This window comes from Lygodium microphyllum, chromosome 17 (genome assembly GCF_053477565.2).
Source record: "Lygodium microphyllum isolate KBCC chromosome 17, Lygodium_microphyllum_v1.1.10, whole genome shotgun sequence".
NCBI classification, from domain to species: domain Eukaryota; kingdom Viridiplantae; phylum Streptophyta; class Polypodiopsida; order Schizaeales; family Lygodiaceae; genus Lygodium; species Lygodium microphyllum.
In genome coordinates this window covers 118,562,042-118,581,600 of record NC_141151.1, presented here as the reverse complement: position 1 = coordinate 118,581,600, position 19,559 = coordinate 118,562,042, and the positions used below count along the sequence as shown (strand labels likewise).

At 43.4% G+C, this 19,559-nt stretch overlaps 1 protein-coding gene across 2 annotated transcripts in view; it reads left to right on the top strand.

Moving 5' to 3' along the window:
* LOC148022293 (mannosyl-oligosaccharide glucosidase GCS1-like) overlaps window positions 1-19,559 on the top strand; it is a 188,767-nt gene that overhangs the window by 103,955 nt on the left and 65,253 nt on the right. For both annotated transcript variants that reach the window (XM_087697922.1, XM_087697921.1), the window contains exon 11: window positions 7,585-7,706. In XM_087697922.1, the coding sequence (XP_087554048.1) occupies window positions 7,585-7,706 (122 nt within the window). The remainder of the gene's footprint in view (window positions 1-7,584; window positions 7,707-19,559) is intronic.

The window sequence follows — 19,559 nt, the reverse complement described above, 5'->3', positions numbered from 1 at the left end:
AGTCATCCTCCTCCATCCATTTGGCATCTATTGGTGAATAATTTAGAAACTTCACCAAGTACCTTCTGGAACCTTTACTCCTGATCTTCCTCTCTTTGTGTGCCAAAATTTGCTCTGGTACGAGTATTTCGTCGAGCTCTTCAACCTTCGGCTGAATTTCAGCAGAGACATCCTCAGGCACATTTCCATGAAAAGGTCTAAACAAGCTCACATGAAAGGCATTGTGTATCCGCCAGTGTGGAGGCAATTTCAGCCTATAGCATGTATCACTGATCCTCTCCAACACTTAGAACAAGGACAGATTCCCCTTTCAATTTTACATGCAAAGTATGAACTTTGCCTCTATGGAAGAGGGTCACAATCTTATCATGAGAATCAATCATTGCACGCACACGATGACACCAAGGCATACCAAGCAAGACATCACATTTTTCCAATGGAGCAATAAAGAACTCTTCGCTGTCCACATAACTTTGAATGTGCAAACGAAGCTAACTTTGCATGTCCCTTGCATGCCATACCAATCTCACCCATGGGCCCATCTCATCCTCTCTGATGCTTAAACGGGTTGCCATATCAAGAGAGGAAATTTGAGCATGCCCTTGGATCAAGAAAAATCAATGCATGTTGATCTCTGATTTTGCCCCATGTCTTGCAAAGTTCAGTACTATATTGATTAGACTGATCTGCCACCACGTCAAGCACTAAACTAGCAGTGGTTTTGCCTTTCTTTCCCTTATTATCATCCTTTTCAGCTTGTTGTTTATTAGGACAGCTGCATGCCATATGCCCTTCCTGTTCACAAATATAGCATTTATTTGCAGCCATCAGTTCCCTACATCGTGCACCACTTTTCCCACTCTTTCTCTACGATTTGTTCCTCTTTCCAGCCCTATTTTCAGATCTGCCCTGATTTTCAGCTTTATTTTCAGATTTACCCTTTTTCTCAGCCTCTTTGACACGTGACTTGCTTTCATCGTCGTGGAATCCTGCATCCTTTCCACGCAGCAATGTGTCGGCTGTAGTAGCAATTTCTATAAGCTGAGACATGCTGAAAACAATGGACTTAATGCAAAAATCCTGAATACCCTTTGGGAAACCACAAATATACTTCACCTACTCATGGAGGGGTATTGTGCGATTAGAAGTAACTAGCAACAATGCATCCCAAAACTTCTTATTGTATTGATCCAAGGTCTTGCACTCTTTGGAATTCAACTAATTTGAAGGTACTTGTCAACCAATTTGAAGCAAACATTTGCTTGAATTGGACCCAAGTGGTAGGTGACTTCCCTTGAATAAGAAGTGTAGACCACCACTGCAATGCATTTCCCTTGAAAAATGTGGCTGCCTTGCGTATCTTAGATGCCTCTATGAAGTTGCGTCTAGAATAGGCTGCATCAAACTGCTGAATAAAAACAAGTGCTTTCAGTCTATCTTGTGTACCATTGAAAGGCTCAAACTTCATGCTTTTGCCACTTTCATCAAAGTCCTTCGGTGGAGCTATGGGAGTCAAGTTATCACAAATGGGTTGTTGCAAAAAGGGTGCATTGGCTGTATTTGCATAAAAACTAGCACTATTTGAAGCACCTACATGACCAGCACCAAATCCTTGTGCTCCAACAGACCTTGGGGGTGCCGATACATATCCATGTGGCCCGCTTTGTGCCTCAAGCATCATGCCTATGCTGCCATACATGGGGTTAGGCATTCCACTTGCATTACCCAGATACATTGGGTGTTGAGAGCCATGCATTGGCTGTTGCATACCATAGGTATTTGTGCCATGCATTCCCGTATGCGGTGCTTGTCCAATCATAGCATGAAAAATGGTACCACCACCAAAGTATCCTTGCTGTCCCATGCTTGCATGTGCATAATTGCCTTGCTGCCATGTTTCCATGGATTGGCACTACCAAGTTGGCCATGCTTTTGCACTTGCTGTCTCACGGATACCAACTATTTGTGCTTATCAAGCATTTTGGGCTCTTTTAAAGAACGCTTAGGCATTTCCTTCGGTTCTTCTGGCTGTCCCGAAGCTGTAGAAGGAAGGTGTCTTCTTCTCTTTGCCTTTGCTGTCCTTCTTTGGGGCATTGAAGAATTGAGTAACTGGGGATCCGTTGCCAATTCAGCAAAAAGATTTGCTGCTGTATGCTTTCGATCCTTGAAGCTATCATCAAATTCTTTAGGCCTTTGCTGGCCATCAGTCTCTTTATGCATCAAAGTGCCAACATTTGGGTAATTTCCCACATTTTCAGCATACTATGCATGCTGAGAACCATGCCCAATATGAGTCATTGCATTTCCCTCTTCACCATGTGATTGACCAAGGAGTGATGTATCCTCTCCACTTGATCCCATATCACCATGTGAACATATGCTTGCTGTAATTCACTGTTGAGAACAATTTCAGCAATAATGCAATAGTCCCAAGTTGCAATCAAGTACCACGGGCCCACTAATTCAAAGGATTTGATGGTATCCCGGAAACAGAACCATATAACCAGCCTTCCTTCGGTGGATGGGTGGTAAATCCTTGATTACAACTTAATTACAACAGCAAACAATAAATGCAAATTTAAAACTTTGACAATGCACACCTAATTGGTTCCAAAATTGGTGCCCATTTCAGTATTTCTTTAGCTTTATTTAAGAAAAAGTTGATTTACAATGGGATTCTCTCGATTCCCTTAGCAATCCAAATTCCCCTTGCTGTCCAAACTGACTAGCAAGTCTTCAATCTGATTTGCCCCTTGATTGGGGCACTTAATTGGCCTTCACCCACTTCATAGACAATGGATATGCCCCAATTTCAATGGTTGGCTAGTCTTCCACCCGATTTCAACTGAAATTCACATTCAGCCTTGAAAAATCCAAGTCTTGGAGCTTCCAATTTCTGGCACGCTTCCCGAGGTTGTTGCTAAATCCTAATTTCTGCTGTAAATTAGGGTTTACAGCACATAAATTTTCAATTTCTCAGTCTTTAAGGGTCCAAATGCTGAGATCTTCTGAGCAAGGCTGTGAAATGGTTGGGAGATGAGAGAGAAAGCTAGAGAGAAAATTCAGAGTTTTGTCGCGAAGAATGACTAAAAATTAGTCAAATGCAGCTCGTGCCCTGCCACAACAGCTTGTAGATGCAAAGAACTGAAGAAAATCAGTCATTTACTGCTGTTGCCGTGTCTCAACAGCCTGTGGATGCTATCATATGCTATTGATTGGTCTTCTCGTGCCTCTGGTTACCTCAAAAGGTTCTCTAATGGTTGCAAATTAGACCAGCAGCATCTTCTCCCTCGCTCTTGCAGGTTGAATCCACTAAAAATGCCTCTCTTTAGCTGAAAGACGTTTGTCAGTCTTGCATGGGCAGTTTTGATAAGTGGCAGCTTTCCCAAATGGTTTTTTCAGCATTATCTATAATTAATATTAATTTTCAATCTTTAAATACTAAAAAATAATCTAATAATTTATTTCAGTATCTTGAAAAATAATCTGACTGGCCAATAATTAAATTGGCTAGGAAACTTCCATTCCCGAGTGTCTCTGCGCCATCTTTAACCATCAAATTGAGTTTAGGTACCATTAAACGCCACTGTCACCAACTGATACTTATGGCCAAATGAATGACGTAGGCCAACAATTGGCGCCAAATACCACCAAGTACATGTGTGGTATAACTTATAGGAACTTTTGCCTTTGACATCGTGATTTTTTCGGGTCCGGGGCTCATAAATTTACTTTAACCATAGTTGCACCCCACATGTGCAACATTTACTTAATCAATACATGTCCTCATGACAATAGCCCTCTTGGGGAGCTATCTTAGCCCCATGGTAGGTGCGACTAGTGCGGCTTGTCTAAGCCGTGAGCAATTGCGAAATATCACGCTATCCCAGATTGCGCTAGATGTGTGAATGTCACAATGTCGGGCTCTTGTGTGGCCAATGTCGAGGTTTGAGGTGATGGGATGTTGTGCCCTGAGGTGGGAAGAAGTCTCCAATGGAGACCATGAAGTAAAATGCCCTCCTTTGGCTACACCAACTTCTCCAAGGTCTGTAGGTCTAGAATTGGCTATGGAGGTTGAGAGGATAAGATGGAAAATGGAACTCTCATGTGCATACAGGCTGAGATGAAGTTAGGGGAAGCTCAATGGATCAAAGATGGCTCTGATACCATGTTGAAATATCAAAGTTGCAACATTGAAGAGTGTGCATAAGAGGAAGAAGAGAGCTTAGAAAGTACAAGAAGAAGATCTTGCTTATTCAGTTGCTCATGAAAGTACAACTGGTACACTCTCTCATCTACTGAGAGTGACCTTGGGCCATGTTTATATAGACTCTGATGAGGTAGGGTCAGGGTTTCGCCAATCCTCTAGTCCATTCACATCTCACCTTCCCTCACGCACCCTTGCTTATGCAGGATTCTCATGCTATATTTCTAACAATAGTGGCATGACATGAATATAATCGTAAACAAAATCTCCGTGAGATTCACTTGTCAGTCACACCCCCTTTCTAGGGACGTCATCATCTGCATATTCTCATGAAGAAAATGCATTTTAATTGTAGTACTCCGCATGAAAGAAAGCAAAGAAGTATGCAAAAACCAATACAATAGTATACACCCTTGTGGGCCTGGATTAGAATTGTTGTAATGAATTGCCCCAAACATGATAGGCTAGTGGCGTTGAAACTTAGGCTCATAATTGCAAGCTTATTAGTTTAGGTCTTGCTTTGTGGATCATTTGGTTGGAGACCTATGTTCACTTGATATGCTTATGGAAGTTTGGGCTATTGCCAAGTTGAATACTCAATTGGTCCTCCTTGTTGGTGTGATCATCAATGAGAAGGAGGGTTCCACTACTTTGATATTCATTTGGCTTCTGCACTATCCTATTTGTGGATAGGAGCAATAGTGGTCTCCCTCTCTTAATTCAAGGAGGTCTCCTCGCATGTGGATGTTTTGGTGTGTGTTTTTGTGTGTTATATCTTAGAAAAGAAAGTAAAGCAATGATAGATTAATATTAGTTTTTGGACCATTCTTTTGTAATGACAAGGATTCTATAATTCTCCAATTACACAATAGATAGAAGTGGGAAGCCGTTGGTGTGACCACTTGGACTCCCTTGGTATAACCATTGCCTTTGTAGTGTTGGTAGGCCATTGGGTGCACACCCTTTGTTTGATGCTTTGGTTGCTTTGGGGTTGGATGCCGTGGGATAAATATAAACATACACAAAAACTTTGGGTTGGTCTTTCTTTCTAGCTCAGTTTTTGGGCCTAAGAAGGGGTGTCGAGTAAAATATTCATTATTACTGAATTAACATCTTGAATAGCCCAAAAATGCTTAATTAATGAAAAACCCTAAAATGAGGAGCGGTTTGAGAGAGTTTAAAATAGGGAGAGGTTTGAGGTTCCGAAACTTTCTATAAACAGATAGGCTGCCCTCCATTTAGCCTAGTCTCGTTTTTGTAGGTTTCAGGCCTTCTAGCTTTGTTGCTTACACCCCGTTCGCGGAGGACATCTTAGCCAAAGCTGCCTTTGCTACTGTTCACCCCCTTGTTGTTGCCAGCTGCCATTGGCTTCTACAGCTGCGTTTGTACCTGCTGGCTGCTGCCTTGACCCAGACGACTGCAGAATTCGTGTGTTTGCCTCACTAGGCTGCTGTACAATCTGCCATCTCATCATTCCCATCTGTGTTTAGACTGCCGGCTGCTGTACAGGCTGCCACGTCTTTAGCTACTATTGTGTTGTTTGCTTTTCTCTCTCCTCTGCACATCCACCATTGATCCAACACATCATCCGTTGCATTTGCTGCTGTTCGACATGTTGGAGGCTGCCTTGTTACATTTCAGGATGCGTCAGGAGTATGACACTCTGTAGCTCATTATCTCTGCCTTGGTCCTCCAGACACGAGCGTTCGGGGTACAGTTTTCATTCCTTGCACAATTTGTTTGCTGTATGAGCATTGTAATGTCAATATTCATTCATTCATTCAGATCCTCACTATGTTCATTGTCTTTGAGTTACCCTAACCTTAACTGTGTTCTGTTGAGTTTATACTTTGTCGTATGCTATCATTTATGTTTCTCCGTTAGGGTATTTCTTAGCACCACTAAGACTTTTGTATGCTTACATTAGAACTTTGGGGTGGAACTAAATGTTTCAATTTTCACATGTAACTACTGGTTCTATATTCATGTTTGTTTTTTTACATGTTAGATCTTTTGGAACACCTACTTGTTGTAATGATATAATGATCTATTATAATTCATGAGCTCATTGATGTGAATTATGGAGTGAAAGCTTGCCTACAATAAAGATATACCGAAGAAGCTCACCAAAAAAATTCCCTCGTTGTGTGGTAGCATCACCTTTATCAATACTTATAACTCAATCAATGAAGACCATAAGAACCGTTGACTACTCAACCTCAGGAATGGGTCAGCAAGAGCAAGGCAAAAGTTTATGTAGCTTTCTCTTTTCCTTCGTTGTCCGGTCTTAAAGACCATTACACATTGCTTCATTTAGCGGCTTGCAAATTCAACTCATGTCACATTCCACTACTTCAAGGAATGTGGCTGAACGGTTCTCAAATAGCTCACAGATTCTCATCAAATATGCTCATTGGGCCTTCAACAATAGCAATTGCATCAAGCCTTGGAGAATAGGGAATTGATTGATTCAAATAGTTTGGAATTCTGTAAGTCAAAGGCATCACTATCTTGGCTCTCATCCATCATAGGCACTTGCAAGTAACCTTTGTACTCTGTACTAAAATCAAAAGGGGTATGCATGTTTACACACGCATGAAGTAGAATGGTTGTTTATGGCTGTTTTCATTTCAGAAAAACACAATGCCAAAAAAATTCCCTTTTGGTTATGTTTAAAGAAAAAAAGGGATTCCCTAATTTGGAGAACATCCATAGGCAAAAAGAAAAGAAGAGAAAAGAACACAAAGAACAAAGGAATAGATCATAGTAAGGCATTGGGGGTCATTAAAGCACGCACTTTGACATCTCTTCTTTTTCTTGCCTTTGAGACTTCATGATTTATCGTTCTTACATTTGTTGCTAAAAAACTGGAGTCTCTCTGCGAGAGTGCACTGAAGATTGTTGTAGCAGAAACGGAAACTGTCACCTAGGATATGTGTGGTAAATATTTCATCTTTAACTTGGTGCTGTTAGTTCATATGTCATGTTCATAATGTTTTCTTTCTGCCTTTTTGACTGTGATGTAGGCATGAATACACGAACTGTTTCTGACCCTCTTTGCTTTTACTTTCATGTGTGCAAATTGCAGTACTCTAGCATAATGTAATGATGAGTACTGTATGAAAAGGATGAAAAGTAATCATATGAATTGTTACAAGAGTCATGTAGATCTGCCACATATTTAACTTGAAAAGAAAGAAGAAGAAAGAAGCTAGAGTTCCTGTAACATACAAGTCTTTAGTGTGCACTTATCGTAAGACAGTTCATATCTCATGCATGTACTTCACTTATTTTGTCACTTTCTCCCAAACATAGATCTTGTTGTCAGGTACCTAATATACCTTTTCACATATGATCTAACTTTTGAACTCATTCAGGTCCAGACTAATGAACAATATTGGCTATATTGGCCTGCGGCCCTGTATACTGCTGTCCCGAGTCGCTCTATGTTCCCACGTGGCTTTCTTTGGGATGAGGGGTTTCATCAGCTACTCATACGGTTGGATGTCTCTCATAATGCTCTTTAGGAATCAGTTAGGTAAAACAGAAAAAAACGGTAGCTTTCTAATGTTGACCTAATCGATGTAGCTTCCATAGCATTTAGGATCTTAAATCAATATCTGAAAAGCCATGCTCCTAATCACTCTGCTTCTATGACATACAATTGACAAGTATCATAATTCATGCCGTTTCTGATAAGGAGTTTGACTAAGATACTGTAGCCCACTTTATTACCATCATTGTGAACCCATTAAATATTTAAGGTTCTAACGATACATGTCTGACCTCCAAGGTTGAGCAATATACCTTGCCTCAATGGCCAAGGTCATATGGAATGCCATCACTTAACTGAGATTCGGAGCAGGACTAGGCATTAAGCAAATCCTTATCATTGAAGCTTATTGTTTCAGGTATTCTCTCCAAAGAAGAGCCTTAGAAGAAGCTGTCTTTTTCAGATTGCACTGCAGTTAGGAGGGTTTTGGGAGCCTAGCTGCAGTAGCCATCATTAAAGTATATGGAGAGTAGTCTCTTTTTCCCTTTTCTCAGACTTATCACTGCATCTTGAAGACAAGAGGAGAAAAAGAAAAGATAGCACTTAAAGAAGTCCCTCAAGGTACATTGTATCTTTCTTTGAGAGGCTGGCCCCTGGGAATGCCTCCTTGTCCAAGTTGACACTTATAAAGGGCCATAAGCATAATTAAATACCAGATCAAAATAGAAAAGTTGATCTAGAAGGTCTGCACCAACATTAGATTAGTTGCAAGGACCATTGTATGTCTCTCTGGCTACTTATATTTATCATAGTCAGCTGAACACAAGCAAACTATCTTTGCGCATGGCATAGGGTAAAGGGGCCAATGGAGTGTCATCTAATGGTCCTGGATTATATCTTTTTTTCTCAAATAGGTTTCATAAAAATCTTTCAGTACTCCAACTACGTGCATCATATGGTACTCAAATAAAATTTTTTGGAGTATTTTGATATTTTTATCAAGTAGATGTAGTTATAAAATGAGGTTCACAGAAGAGTGACAACCAGGAGCCAATAGAGTGACACTCAAGGATGCATTGGTTTAAGGTTTTACAAAATTTAAAGTATAAAATATTATACATAACTCAATTGTTTAACTCACATTAAACTTATATGTGAGTTAAACAATTGAGCTATGTAAAAACTTTTATGCTTTAAATGGATTAGATAGATTTATTTTTAATGCAGAAGTATCACTCAATTGGGGTGGGGTGTGTTTTGCTTTTGGGGGCCATCAGCTTATTGGTCCCTTTACCCTATACAATTTTTTTTGAGGGATGCTTGTTTCATTCAAAAGTATAATAGTACATTAATAGATGTGGTGAGACATGTTATTGTTTAAAAAAAAGGCAAGGAAATGAGCTTTTCTTTTGAGGAAGATCTCCAAGATAAACTGAGTCTTTAGGTGATAGTAAGAGAGAATGTCTGAAGTATAATCAAAGAAGATCAGACTGGTAAAGTGAAATGTTTTTGTGAAGTGTCTAGTTGGTTCTTCAGCTCTCATATTCATTCAAAGGGCTTGAATGCTTGGCCTATTTTCAGTTAGAATGCTCAAAATTCAGCCCAGTATGGGTGCTATATGCTTTAGCGAGTAGATCTCGTCCATAGAATTTGTAGGGTTCATTGGCAGCCTTACAAGAATTGGTACATGCTAGATCAACTTGTGGAGAGTTGGAAACTTATTTGTAGTGGGTGAAATGAACTGAGGTCCAAGAAGAGGAGGCCGGGGATTCCCTTGACCTTTAGCAAAAGTTTCTTCTTTTGCATGCACGAAGGGCATTGGTACCATGAATGTGTGGAAGCTCAACCTTATGATGCTTGAAAGTAGCATAACAATAAAGGCAAAGCGCTACCTTCAATCAGTGTGGTCAAAATTGAGAAGTTACGTGACCTTGTAAATAATTTGAGTACTTGATCTGGGAAGAGAGTACATAATCAGCATACAATCCTATTGGGATTCCCTAGCCCGAGCAGGAAGAAGTTCTACATTAGGTGGAAGTGTAGTTTGTGGCCGTACTAGCTGTGATGCTGACCCCAGGAGAAGTTCTAGTTTTGGGCAAATTTTTGATGTGCACACAAAAGGAAAATGCAACATTGCAAGCCTTGATGGAAACCCCTAGCCTGCAGGTTCATGTGAAAGATGTTTTGGCAGTGGATGCTACCTTACCGCCTTACTCTGTTAGCAGCTCTCTTGGCTAGCTTCTGAATCTAGTCCCAACATCTTGGGACCATGCGCTCAAGATTCTGCAACCTATGCTTTTGGCCCCTCCAATGTTAGAGGTTGGAGTTTTGACAACAGCAATGGTGCATGCTATGTGGAAGGCACAAGATCTTCCAATTCCACTTGGACCACTATCTAATTTGTCTATTTCGGTAATTTTAGTTCGGTATTAAGGTCGCATTATTGATAATGTCTTGTTGGATAGTGGCTCGGAAGTCAACATCATTACAGTTATCACTTGTTGGGAGTAAGGTCTCATGGAGTGAAAGCCAGCCTTGTTTTTGGTGAGAATGGCCAATCAGTGGGTGGGGATGACCCTTGGGCATGCTCGACTCTTTGGTGATAGGAGTACCAACATTTTGTTTTTGGTCTCTCTTGTGATGTTAAACATGGAAATGGTAGGAGAAGATTACCGTCTCCTTTTGGGCCAACCTTGTCTCTGACAAGCCAGTGTTAGTCATAATTGGGATGCGGATCACCTCACTATTCAGCGAGGCCATCACAAGGTCAAGTTTCCTTTAATCAAGATCCCTCCCCCACCTCCTATGTTGCACCCTATCATAGCTGAAATAGATTTTTCATTTCTTTTATGGATTTGTTGCTTGTTGTAAATTGCTATGAATCAATGTGTCCAGGAGTTCCACCGCCCTTTTGTAGAAAGGAAGGCAGGTTGGTTCCATTGCCATGATACATCAATTCTCTCAAGTATCTGGCCTCAAGGCACGTGATTGCAATTGAGGATTGCAAAAAATTGGTTGAAATTATATTCAGTTGTCACGAAATGCAGCAAGCATGTGTTCCTAAGCAATGAGGAATCGCATTATGGTGATGCCTCTTTAGAAGACAATGGAGATAATGCAATTGCCAATGCCTAATCTTGGTATGGGCACTCAGCATGGGCATCATCCTATTAATGCTGATTTTCATACACATTAGTTTGGGGCTAGTCAACTAGATGCAATGTTTCATGTTGGTCGAGTTGGAATTCCAGCAACGATACCATTTTTCGGGCAGCAATGTTCAAGTTCTGGAGATTGGTGTGATCCAAAGGGAAAAAGGTCTAGAAACAATTGCAAGTCTTGGTGCAAGCAAAGTTAGAGTTAAATTTCAATGTGCTACTTGGTGAAATTTCAGTGAAGCTTCACCTATGGATGGATGCAAATGGATGGAGGAGAGTGGCCTGGCAGATCATTCTCAGAGGTGCACTCTATCTTGATGTGTCTCGGTTTGGAGCCGACAGTGCATCAGGCTGTTTCAAGCTCAATAGAGTATAGTGGTTTCAGAGTATTGCCTAATGCTCAAGGGGGAGATTTTACCTCCACCCCCCTAGTGATGGATAGCTTGGTTATGTAGTGGATCTTGTATAAAGAGATACTTGTCTTTGGATAAAAAACACAATCACACAACAAATCAAAAATTGATAAAAGAACTTAGTAGGGCTAGGATAACTCAAAGACAATGCACATGGAAGATGAAACAATGATAATGAATATATACAATGCTTAATGCAGCAGACACACTTTGTAAGGTGAATACAAAACCTCAAACTCTGGTGTCCCAAGGACCGTGGTTGAGAGTATAGTTTAAACTAGAGGTGTGTTCTCTTGTGTATGGATCCCATAATACAGCAGAAAGCCTCCAAATGTGTATGGCAGATAGCAAACGTAGATTTTGAGAGGTTGCATCAGTGCTAGACCTGACTGTGACAGCCTGAATAGTAGATAGTTGGCTGAAAAATGTCTGAATGAGGTGAGCAGCAGTGGACTGAAAATGATGATGACATGGCAGATTGGCGTCAGGCTGGGAGCTGCAAATGCGAGCTGGTACAGGTCATACAGCAGCAAACGCAGGGAAAAAACTGGTCTTACAACAGTAAACACGGCAATAGAAGGTCGCTTAGTTGATGGTGATGGCTAGGAGCAATGCAAGCAGGCTGGAAAACTGCTGCCAGTAGCTATTTGCACCAGATTGGATGCAGGCGCTTGGCTGTAGACAGCAGCTTGAATTGATATATGCTCCTTAAGGTAGGGTGTGGATAGTAGAGATGACACCAACAATTTGCAAAATAAGACAGGGCTGAGTGGTGGGGCAGCATGTCTAGTGATAGATGAGTGGATCCTTCCAAACTAGGGTTTGGCTTATGGGACACAAACACTCTCTAGGAATGCATTCCTTTTCAATGAAAATCTGTATTTTGGGTTTTGGGGCTGTAATAAAGAGCTAATCAGTTTATGATGCATTTTTAAGCTCAACACCTTGATGTACTTACATTGCATCGAAGGTATTGCATGTTGATAGTATTTTTGCCATTCAGATCACTATTCAATTTACTAGTCACTGTTAATTGGTATGTCGATTTGTATGGTTTGCACTTAGGCTCTCAAATTATACATTTGCAAGGCTGTTGATATGTATAGACTACATGGGATAGATGGAATGTGCATTTGGATGTGATGTTCATTTACAGAGCATGTAAGAGACACATGGATCGTATACAATGTGAATTTGTAGCTTAAGCAAGAGAAGTACATTTGCCTAAGTTACAAGTGCTTTGTAGTTGATGTATGCTTCACACGAGCATCATGTTGTACGTCACTACTATAAGGCATTGCTTATGCTTGATTTATACATTACATTGCCTTGATGACCACAATACTATTGGGTTTTGGTATGTTGATACATCCGTTATGGTTCTAACAGTGGTTATGATTCATGTGGTGGATTGTAAATATTTTAACTAACTACAATTTCAGATGTGTAGAGGGCAAGAGCATGTTTAAGCAAGAGGTGCACATGTTTGGCTATGATACTGGTGTGTATTTCGAGTGGTAACTGCTCCCTTTGTGTCATTGCTAGGCAATTGATTGCGATCGTAAGGATTTAGGGGATGTTTGTCATGAGGACGTGAATTTTTAACTTAATGCTCTTTGGGTGCTTAATTTTTTGCAGATATGAGGTACATGTGTGAGATTAAGTTTAATGTATACAATGATAGATAGTCCTAGCTTGGGCAGTGAGGGACATTGGCAGAAGTTGTTATGGACAAGTGCGAGTGGGGTATTGGGGAGAAATCTTGGTTAAGGATGTTGAATTTCCCCTTGGAAATGACTTTTGGTGTCAAGGGGATTAGAGATTTAAATGATTTAATGTCCTAGACTAAGGTTTGTGAAAGTTTCAATACCTTTAGGTTCAAAGAGACTAGGAATTTAAAATTGAGAATGGCACCATTTAATGTTATTTTGATGAGGGCATGGCCAAAGAGCTAGGCAGATTGTTTTTTCATGTGGAGGACCTGATGAAAATGAAAATTTGTCCACATAATTGCATTCATATTATGTACGGATTGGTTCATTCCATATGGTTCATACCATACAGTACAGTACATATCCGTACCAATTCGTATAAAAAAATAGACGACTTTTTGCCTGTGAAGACTGGACCATACAATATCTTCCAACTTCCAAGCCTTTTGTTTATTATCATAATTTCAAGGCTCTCTCACACTCTCTCTCCCAACTTCGAAGATGAATACCCAATTCTAAGCTTGTCTCTCCCTCTCTTTGTCTTTCTCTCCTTCCTTGCCCCCCCAAACTGCCAAGCTTCTCGAGTCTCTCTATCTCAGACACACATACATAAGAATGAAGAGCCTCTCTGTCCATCCACCCTACATTTTGCTTTTTTCTGTGATGTATGATGTGTTATGTATACTCCCATCCATCTACTTGAAGCATGTTGCGCATCAGGTTTTGCCTTGTTACTGGCACTCCGACTTGCTCCCTCGGGAAGATTTGCTTCCCTGGCATATGGCAATCGCCTCTGGGTCGTTGCCATGATTGGCGTAACCTTTTTCGTGCATTAGTATGGGGATTTCCCACACATTGGCCTAGGGCCCTCGTGTCTCTTGTAATCATGTAATCATGTAATCTTGTACCTTTTTTTTCGTAATTAATACAATTACCTTTTACGGAGAGAGAGAGAGAGAGAGAGAGAGAGAGAGAGAGAGAGTCTTCTCATATACGAGAGAGAGCGCGCGCGCGCGCAAGCGCAAGGGCGAGGGATGGAGGCTAGCTGGAAGCAGCGACCACGATTGGCTTTTCAAAACCTCCTGCGATGCTGACGACATAATCGCGTTGAGGAGATCGGTTTGATTTGCCGTGCACCTCTGTATAACAGCAGACCCTTGGCGATGGAAGTTTTGTGTTACTACTACACCAGGTTTGCCTGATGTATCTATGTATCACCAGTAACGTAAGGTAAGAGCAGTCAGATCTTTCCCCTAGGGGTGCGCTCACGGGGTGGATCTCCCGGCAATAAAAGAAGAAAATACGTTTTCTGTGTCGAGGGGGATTTCTTTGTTTTTAATCCCCCTCGTGGTGCCGTGCCTGCTTCTGCTTTTACGTTTCTGGTTCTGAAATTCTTGTCATGGTAAGCCGCCTGAGAACACTCGAGAAGCAACGCTTGTAGGCGGGATTGAGTGGATCCGCTGATGCCTTAACCCCGTGGGACACTAACAGTAACAGTAATACTAACGCGGATAGTTATTATTATTCTTTTCAATCAGGGGATCCTGGAGTAATACGTGAAAGCCGTTGATAAGAAAAAACGTTAGATCTTGTTATTTTGGTACAGACATTCTGCGAGACAAAAGACCAGAGGAGATGTGTCTGCAATATAATTTTGTCGCAATCAAGATTCAAATTCCATTAAAGAGAGAGAGAGAGAGAGAGAGAGAGAGAGAGAGAGAGAGAGAGAGAGAGAGAGAACTTTTTCTCCTGATGGCTTAGTGTCATCAACTATCTTGTAATCAAGTAATCTTGTATTTTTCGTAATTAATACAATTACCTTTTACGAAAAAGAGAGAGAGAGAGAGAGAGAGAGAGAGAGAGAGAGAGAGAGAGAGAGAGAGAGAGAGAGAGAGAGAGAGAGAGAGAGAGAGAGAGAACGCGACGGAGCGAACAGCGATGGTGCCCCTGTGTCGTGCCGCCCTGCCCTCGCCTGGTCCTGCACGCCCTCGCGTCGCCTTCATCTGCGCTGTCGCAGACTGAAGACTCGTCTGTCTTCCTCGCGCGCTCGCGTCCGCCCAGTCGCTGCCCGACGCTACGTCACTGCTCGCCTGACGGTCCGTTGCTGCTCGCCTGTCACTCGAGCCTCCTCAGCCCCGTCGACGCCTGCAGATTCGTTCGTCCTCGACCTTCTTCGTGCTTTCTCCCTGCGCCGCCAGCGACACCCATCGCGCCCTGTTCCTGACGCCCTGCGCCTGCCGCCGTCAACGCCTTCTTCGCCTGGCGCCCTGTCCACAGCCGCCCCTGACGCCCTGTCCACGGCCACCCTTGCTGCCCTGTCCCTTGACCTGACGGATCCCTGCCCGGCACCCCAGCCTGTCCCGTCCTGCCGTTGCGACCGACAGGCCTTTGTTTCGCCCTTCTGCCCCTGCACGGTGACAGGTACAGCTCAGCTTTCATTAGCTGTCTTTGTAGAGTACACCCCTGGACAGCGCCTCTGTACAGACCAGCGGGTGAGAGAGAGAGCGGGAGAGAGACAGGGTCAGTCCTCCTTCAAGATCAAATTGTCACATGATGGCTGGTTTGGATCTGGATTTCATAGACTAAACAGTGGCAGCACTTGGCCCGGATTCTGATGCCGAGGAACCTGAGGACATGGTTCCGTGCAACGAAGAGATGCCCCCTTGGTCCCGACATTCAGCCTGCGGGTAAACGTACCAAGCATACTTCGGAAGAGATAGGTGTTCCTCAGGATCGTTCCTATGCTCAGGTTGCTTCGGATCCGGTGGACTCCCAGGATGTTGACTGGGAGCATTTGCTGGAATTTGCCAAAACGTTGCTTGGCGATTACGTTCAACATAATCAGGAAGCCTTTTCCGACTCAGCACCTGACGATGTTCTGGACGCCACCGTCGACCCAAAAACTGTCCTACGCTCCTTTTCGGTATTTTATGATCGCGCTGTGATACTCTTCTTCACTGGTCGAATCCCGCTGCTTTCCCGTATTCGCCAGTGGCTGCACAGTCTGCTACAAGGGGAATGTGTTGAAGAGATTTTTGTTGGCTCCCAGGGGTTTTTTGAGGTTCTGTTGACATCAGACACGCACCGTGCTGCTCTCCTGTCTAAACTGCCTTTATTTTTTGAACGCCGGTTGGTTCATGTGGTTCCATGGCGCCCAATGGCAGATTTTCAGCGTCTGCTGCAACGTGAATGCCCTGTGTGGATAGAAGTGGAAAATTGCCCGGCTGTTTATTGGCCACCGTTGAAGGATGCTATGGCCGCGGTGGGCACTGTTCTCGTCCCTCCCAGTCTCCGGGCAGTGAATCGCAACCGCTTGTGTATGCTATGGGACACTGCAAGAAAAAGGCCTGCTTGGTTGCGCCTCAACTGCTCGGGCATGCATCCGTTGCACTTTCGATTAAAATGGGGCAATTTTGCAGGGCATTGCTTTTCCTGTGGACAGTTGGGGCATTTTATGGCTGAATGCCCGGAACAGCAACATACCTTCGATGTCGGCCATGCTGCGCCGCCCACGGAAGATATGGTGTGTGATGCCCCGTCGCTGGATGCTATCCACCAGCCCCAAGTTCTGGCCAAAGGTAAACAACAGGTCTCGGGTCTGGATTCCCACGCCACTGATTGGGTGGAAGTACGTGCAAAAAAAGGCAACAGGGTTGTTGCTGGCATGGAAAATACTGTGCCTACTCCCTCACAAGATTCCATGTGTACATATATGCGCAGGAAGGAAATGTTGTCTTCCGAGCGCTCTGCTCCTGCTATGGTTTCCTCTGCCCCCCGTCATCAGCCCGCCAGAAAAATGTATTCAGATGGTCCAAAGGGTCCACCTGCTAAGCTGGCATTTGATACCAGAGGTAACGTCATTACCCCGTGGGACCGTCGTTATCCCCGTTCCAACCCCAAGCCAGTAGATATGCCGTCTACTTCCAAATCTGGTCCTCAGAATTCTTTTGCTGTGTTGGCGGATTTCTTGGACGAGGGAGTCCTGGACATTCTTGCTGACAAAGTCAAATCGAGGCAAGCTGTGCCTTGTACCTGATTTGGTTTTAACTACACATGAAAATAGCCACGTGGAATGTGCGAGGAATTTGTTCTCGCCACAAGCAACATGCCATGTGGACGGTATTGCATGAAAATCAGTGGGATGTCCTGTGCGCTGTTGAGCACAAGAGTCACGGTGAAGCCGGAAAAGTAGTGGATTGCAATGGCTTTCGACTGTTCTATGCAGGGACACAGGCCATGCATTATTCGGGAGTGCTCATGATTGTACATGACAAATATCAGCCTATGCTTATTAAAAATGATGTTCATGGCCGCTTTTTGGTGATTGAAATTTTATTCGAAGGGGAAATCTTATGGTTACTTGGCCTCTATGCTCCGAATGATTCGTTATCTCGTCGGGAGCTTTGGTAGACTTTGCAGACCTCCTTGTCACTTGGCAGACGAGGCTTCTTCATGGGGGATTTTAATATGTGTGTGGATTCTTCCCAGTCCACATCGGAGCATTCGGTAATGGACGCGCCGGAAAGTCGTATGTGGCATGAGTTGGCTCTTGCTGTTCTTAAGCAAGATCTTTGGTCCTGGCTACACTCGTCTTCTACAGGGTTTACTTTCCATTCTGCCCAGTATGCAACAACATGGTCGCGACTGGATCGTATGTATATCATGCAGAATGATGATTTTATTCCCGAGATGCTCGACATCAAAGTGTTGCAGCAATATGCCTTGTCAGACCATTTCCCTCTGCAGCTTGAGCTGCTTGCACAACCCATTGCACCTTTCAAGCGATTTTTGGACCGACTCCCTTTGCGCTTCAACTCATCTTACCTGAAGCATGCACTCTTTCAGGGCTATATGCAGCAATTGATTGACAGATTCGTCTTGGACTTCTCTTCTCAGGGCACTGCGTCTTTTGAAAGATTGCTCTCTAATGTGCAGCGGGTCGCTCGGCAGTATGGGATTTATCATTCCTCTCTTTGTCGGCAGCGTCGCAAGGCAGCAGAGGATCTGCTGGCTTTGGTTCGTTCTCTGCTGGTGGACACTCCGGATGATGCATTTCTGCTCGCACTGGACATGCGGATGGCTGATCTTATTAAAGCATTCCAGTTGAAATCATATCAGCAGGCCAAACTGCAACATCTGATGGAAACTTTGCAAGATAGTGCATGTCAGACCCATAAGTTCTTTCGAGCTCTCCATGCCTCTCCTGCTCGAGAAAATATGACCAGACTCGAGGATGCAGAAGGCCACCTTATCCTGGATCCGCAGACTATTGTGCATATGTGCAGGAATTATTTCCGTGACCCTCTCGGTTCCACCTCTCTACCTTCGGCCCAAATTACTCAGGCCCATTCGGCTTTTTATGACCTGGTCCGCAATCAGCTTCCGCAGGACATGCAAGCTACTATGGAGTCTGATATTTGTGAGGCAGAGGTTATGGACGTCTTGTTACACTTGCCTAAGGATAAAAGCCCGGGTTGGGATGGTCTCACTAATGAGTTCTTTGAAGCTTTTGCTACCCAACTGGTGAAACCTTTGCAGGCTTTGTTTCAGCAGGTGTGGGAAACGGGGATCATGCCTTCCTCATGGAAAGAAGGCCTTATTAAACTGCTTCCAAAAGCTCCTTCGCCATCTAAGTTGACACAGTGGCGCCCAATTTCTTTGATGGGTTCAATGTACAAAATCTTTTCCAAAGTAATGGCGAATCGGCTCCATAAGCATCTGTCGGCCATTGTGCACCCTCTACAGTATGGTTTCATTAAGGGCCGAAATATCCTACACAATGTATTGAATGCTCAACTGGCAATTGATTATGCCAGGCATTCCAATCAGGAGGTCGTACTGATTCAACTGGACTTGGAAAAGGCTTTTGACTATCTAGACTGGTCTTTCGTTGCTTAACTTATGTCTGCTATGGGCTTTGGACCGCGGATGTCTCGTCTCATATACACCATTAGCGCTGCAGCGTCTTCGTGGGTCATGCTGAACAGAGGTGTTACTGAGCCATTTGTCCTTGCTCGCTCTGTCAGACAAGGGTGCCCTTTGAGCCCTCTATTTTTTGCCCTTGCAACACATCCTCTTTCGATGTTATCTCATATGGCAGCCTCTTCTCAGTTGGCAGGACTGTCGCTTCCTACAGGACAGCACTTCATTAGCCAATCCCTGGCGGATGATACTTTTATGATTTTGCGTGCGGACAGGGATAACCTTCGAAGAGCATTGGATGTTTGGGGCCTCTTTGGTTAGGCGTCCGGCCTTCGCATCAATGCCCTCAAATCAGCCATTCTCAGCTGCACGGAGTCGGATTTGCAGTCCTTGGACTGGCAGGGTCTAGTTGTTCCTCGTGGCTCCATTGTCAGGCACCTTGGGTACCCTTTGGGTGTTGATGTTCCCCCAAAGCAGTTGCTGTAGTGGATTTCGCAGAAAATGGTGGCTAAGTTTATGTATTGGAAATCTCAAGCCTGGCCTTTCCATGTTCGCCTCAAAGTGGCCCAGACTATTATGTTGCCAATGCTCACATATTTCTTGCCATTGTTGCCCTGGACTACTACAACTCTCAATGCTCTTACTCAGTCTATT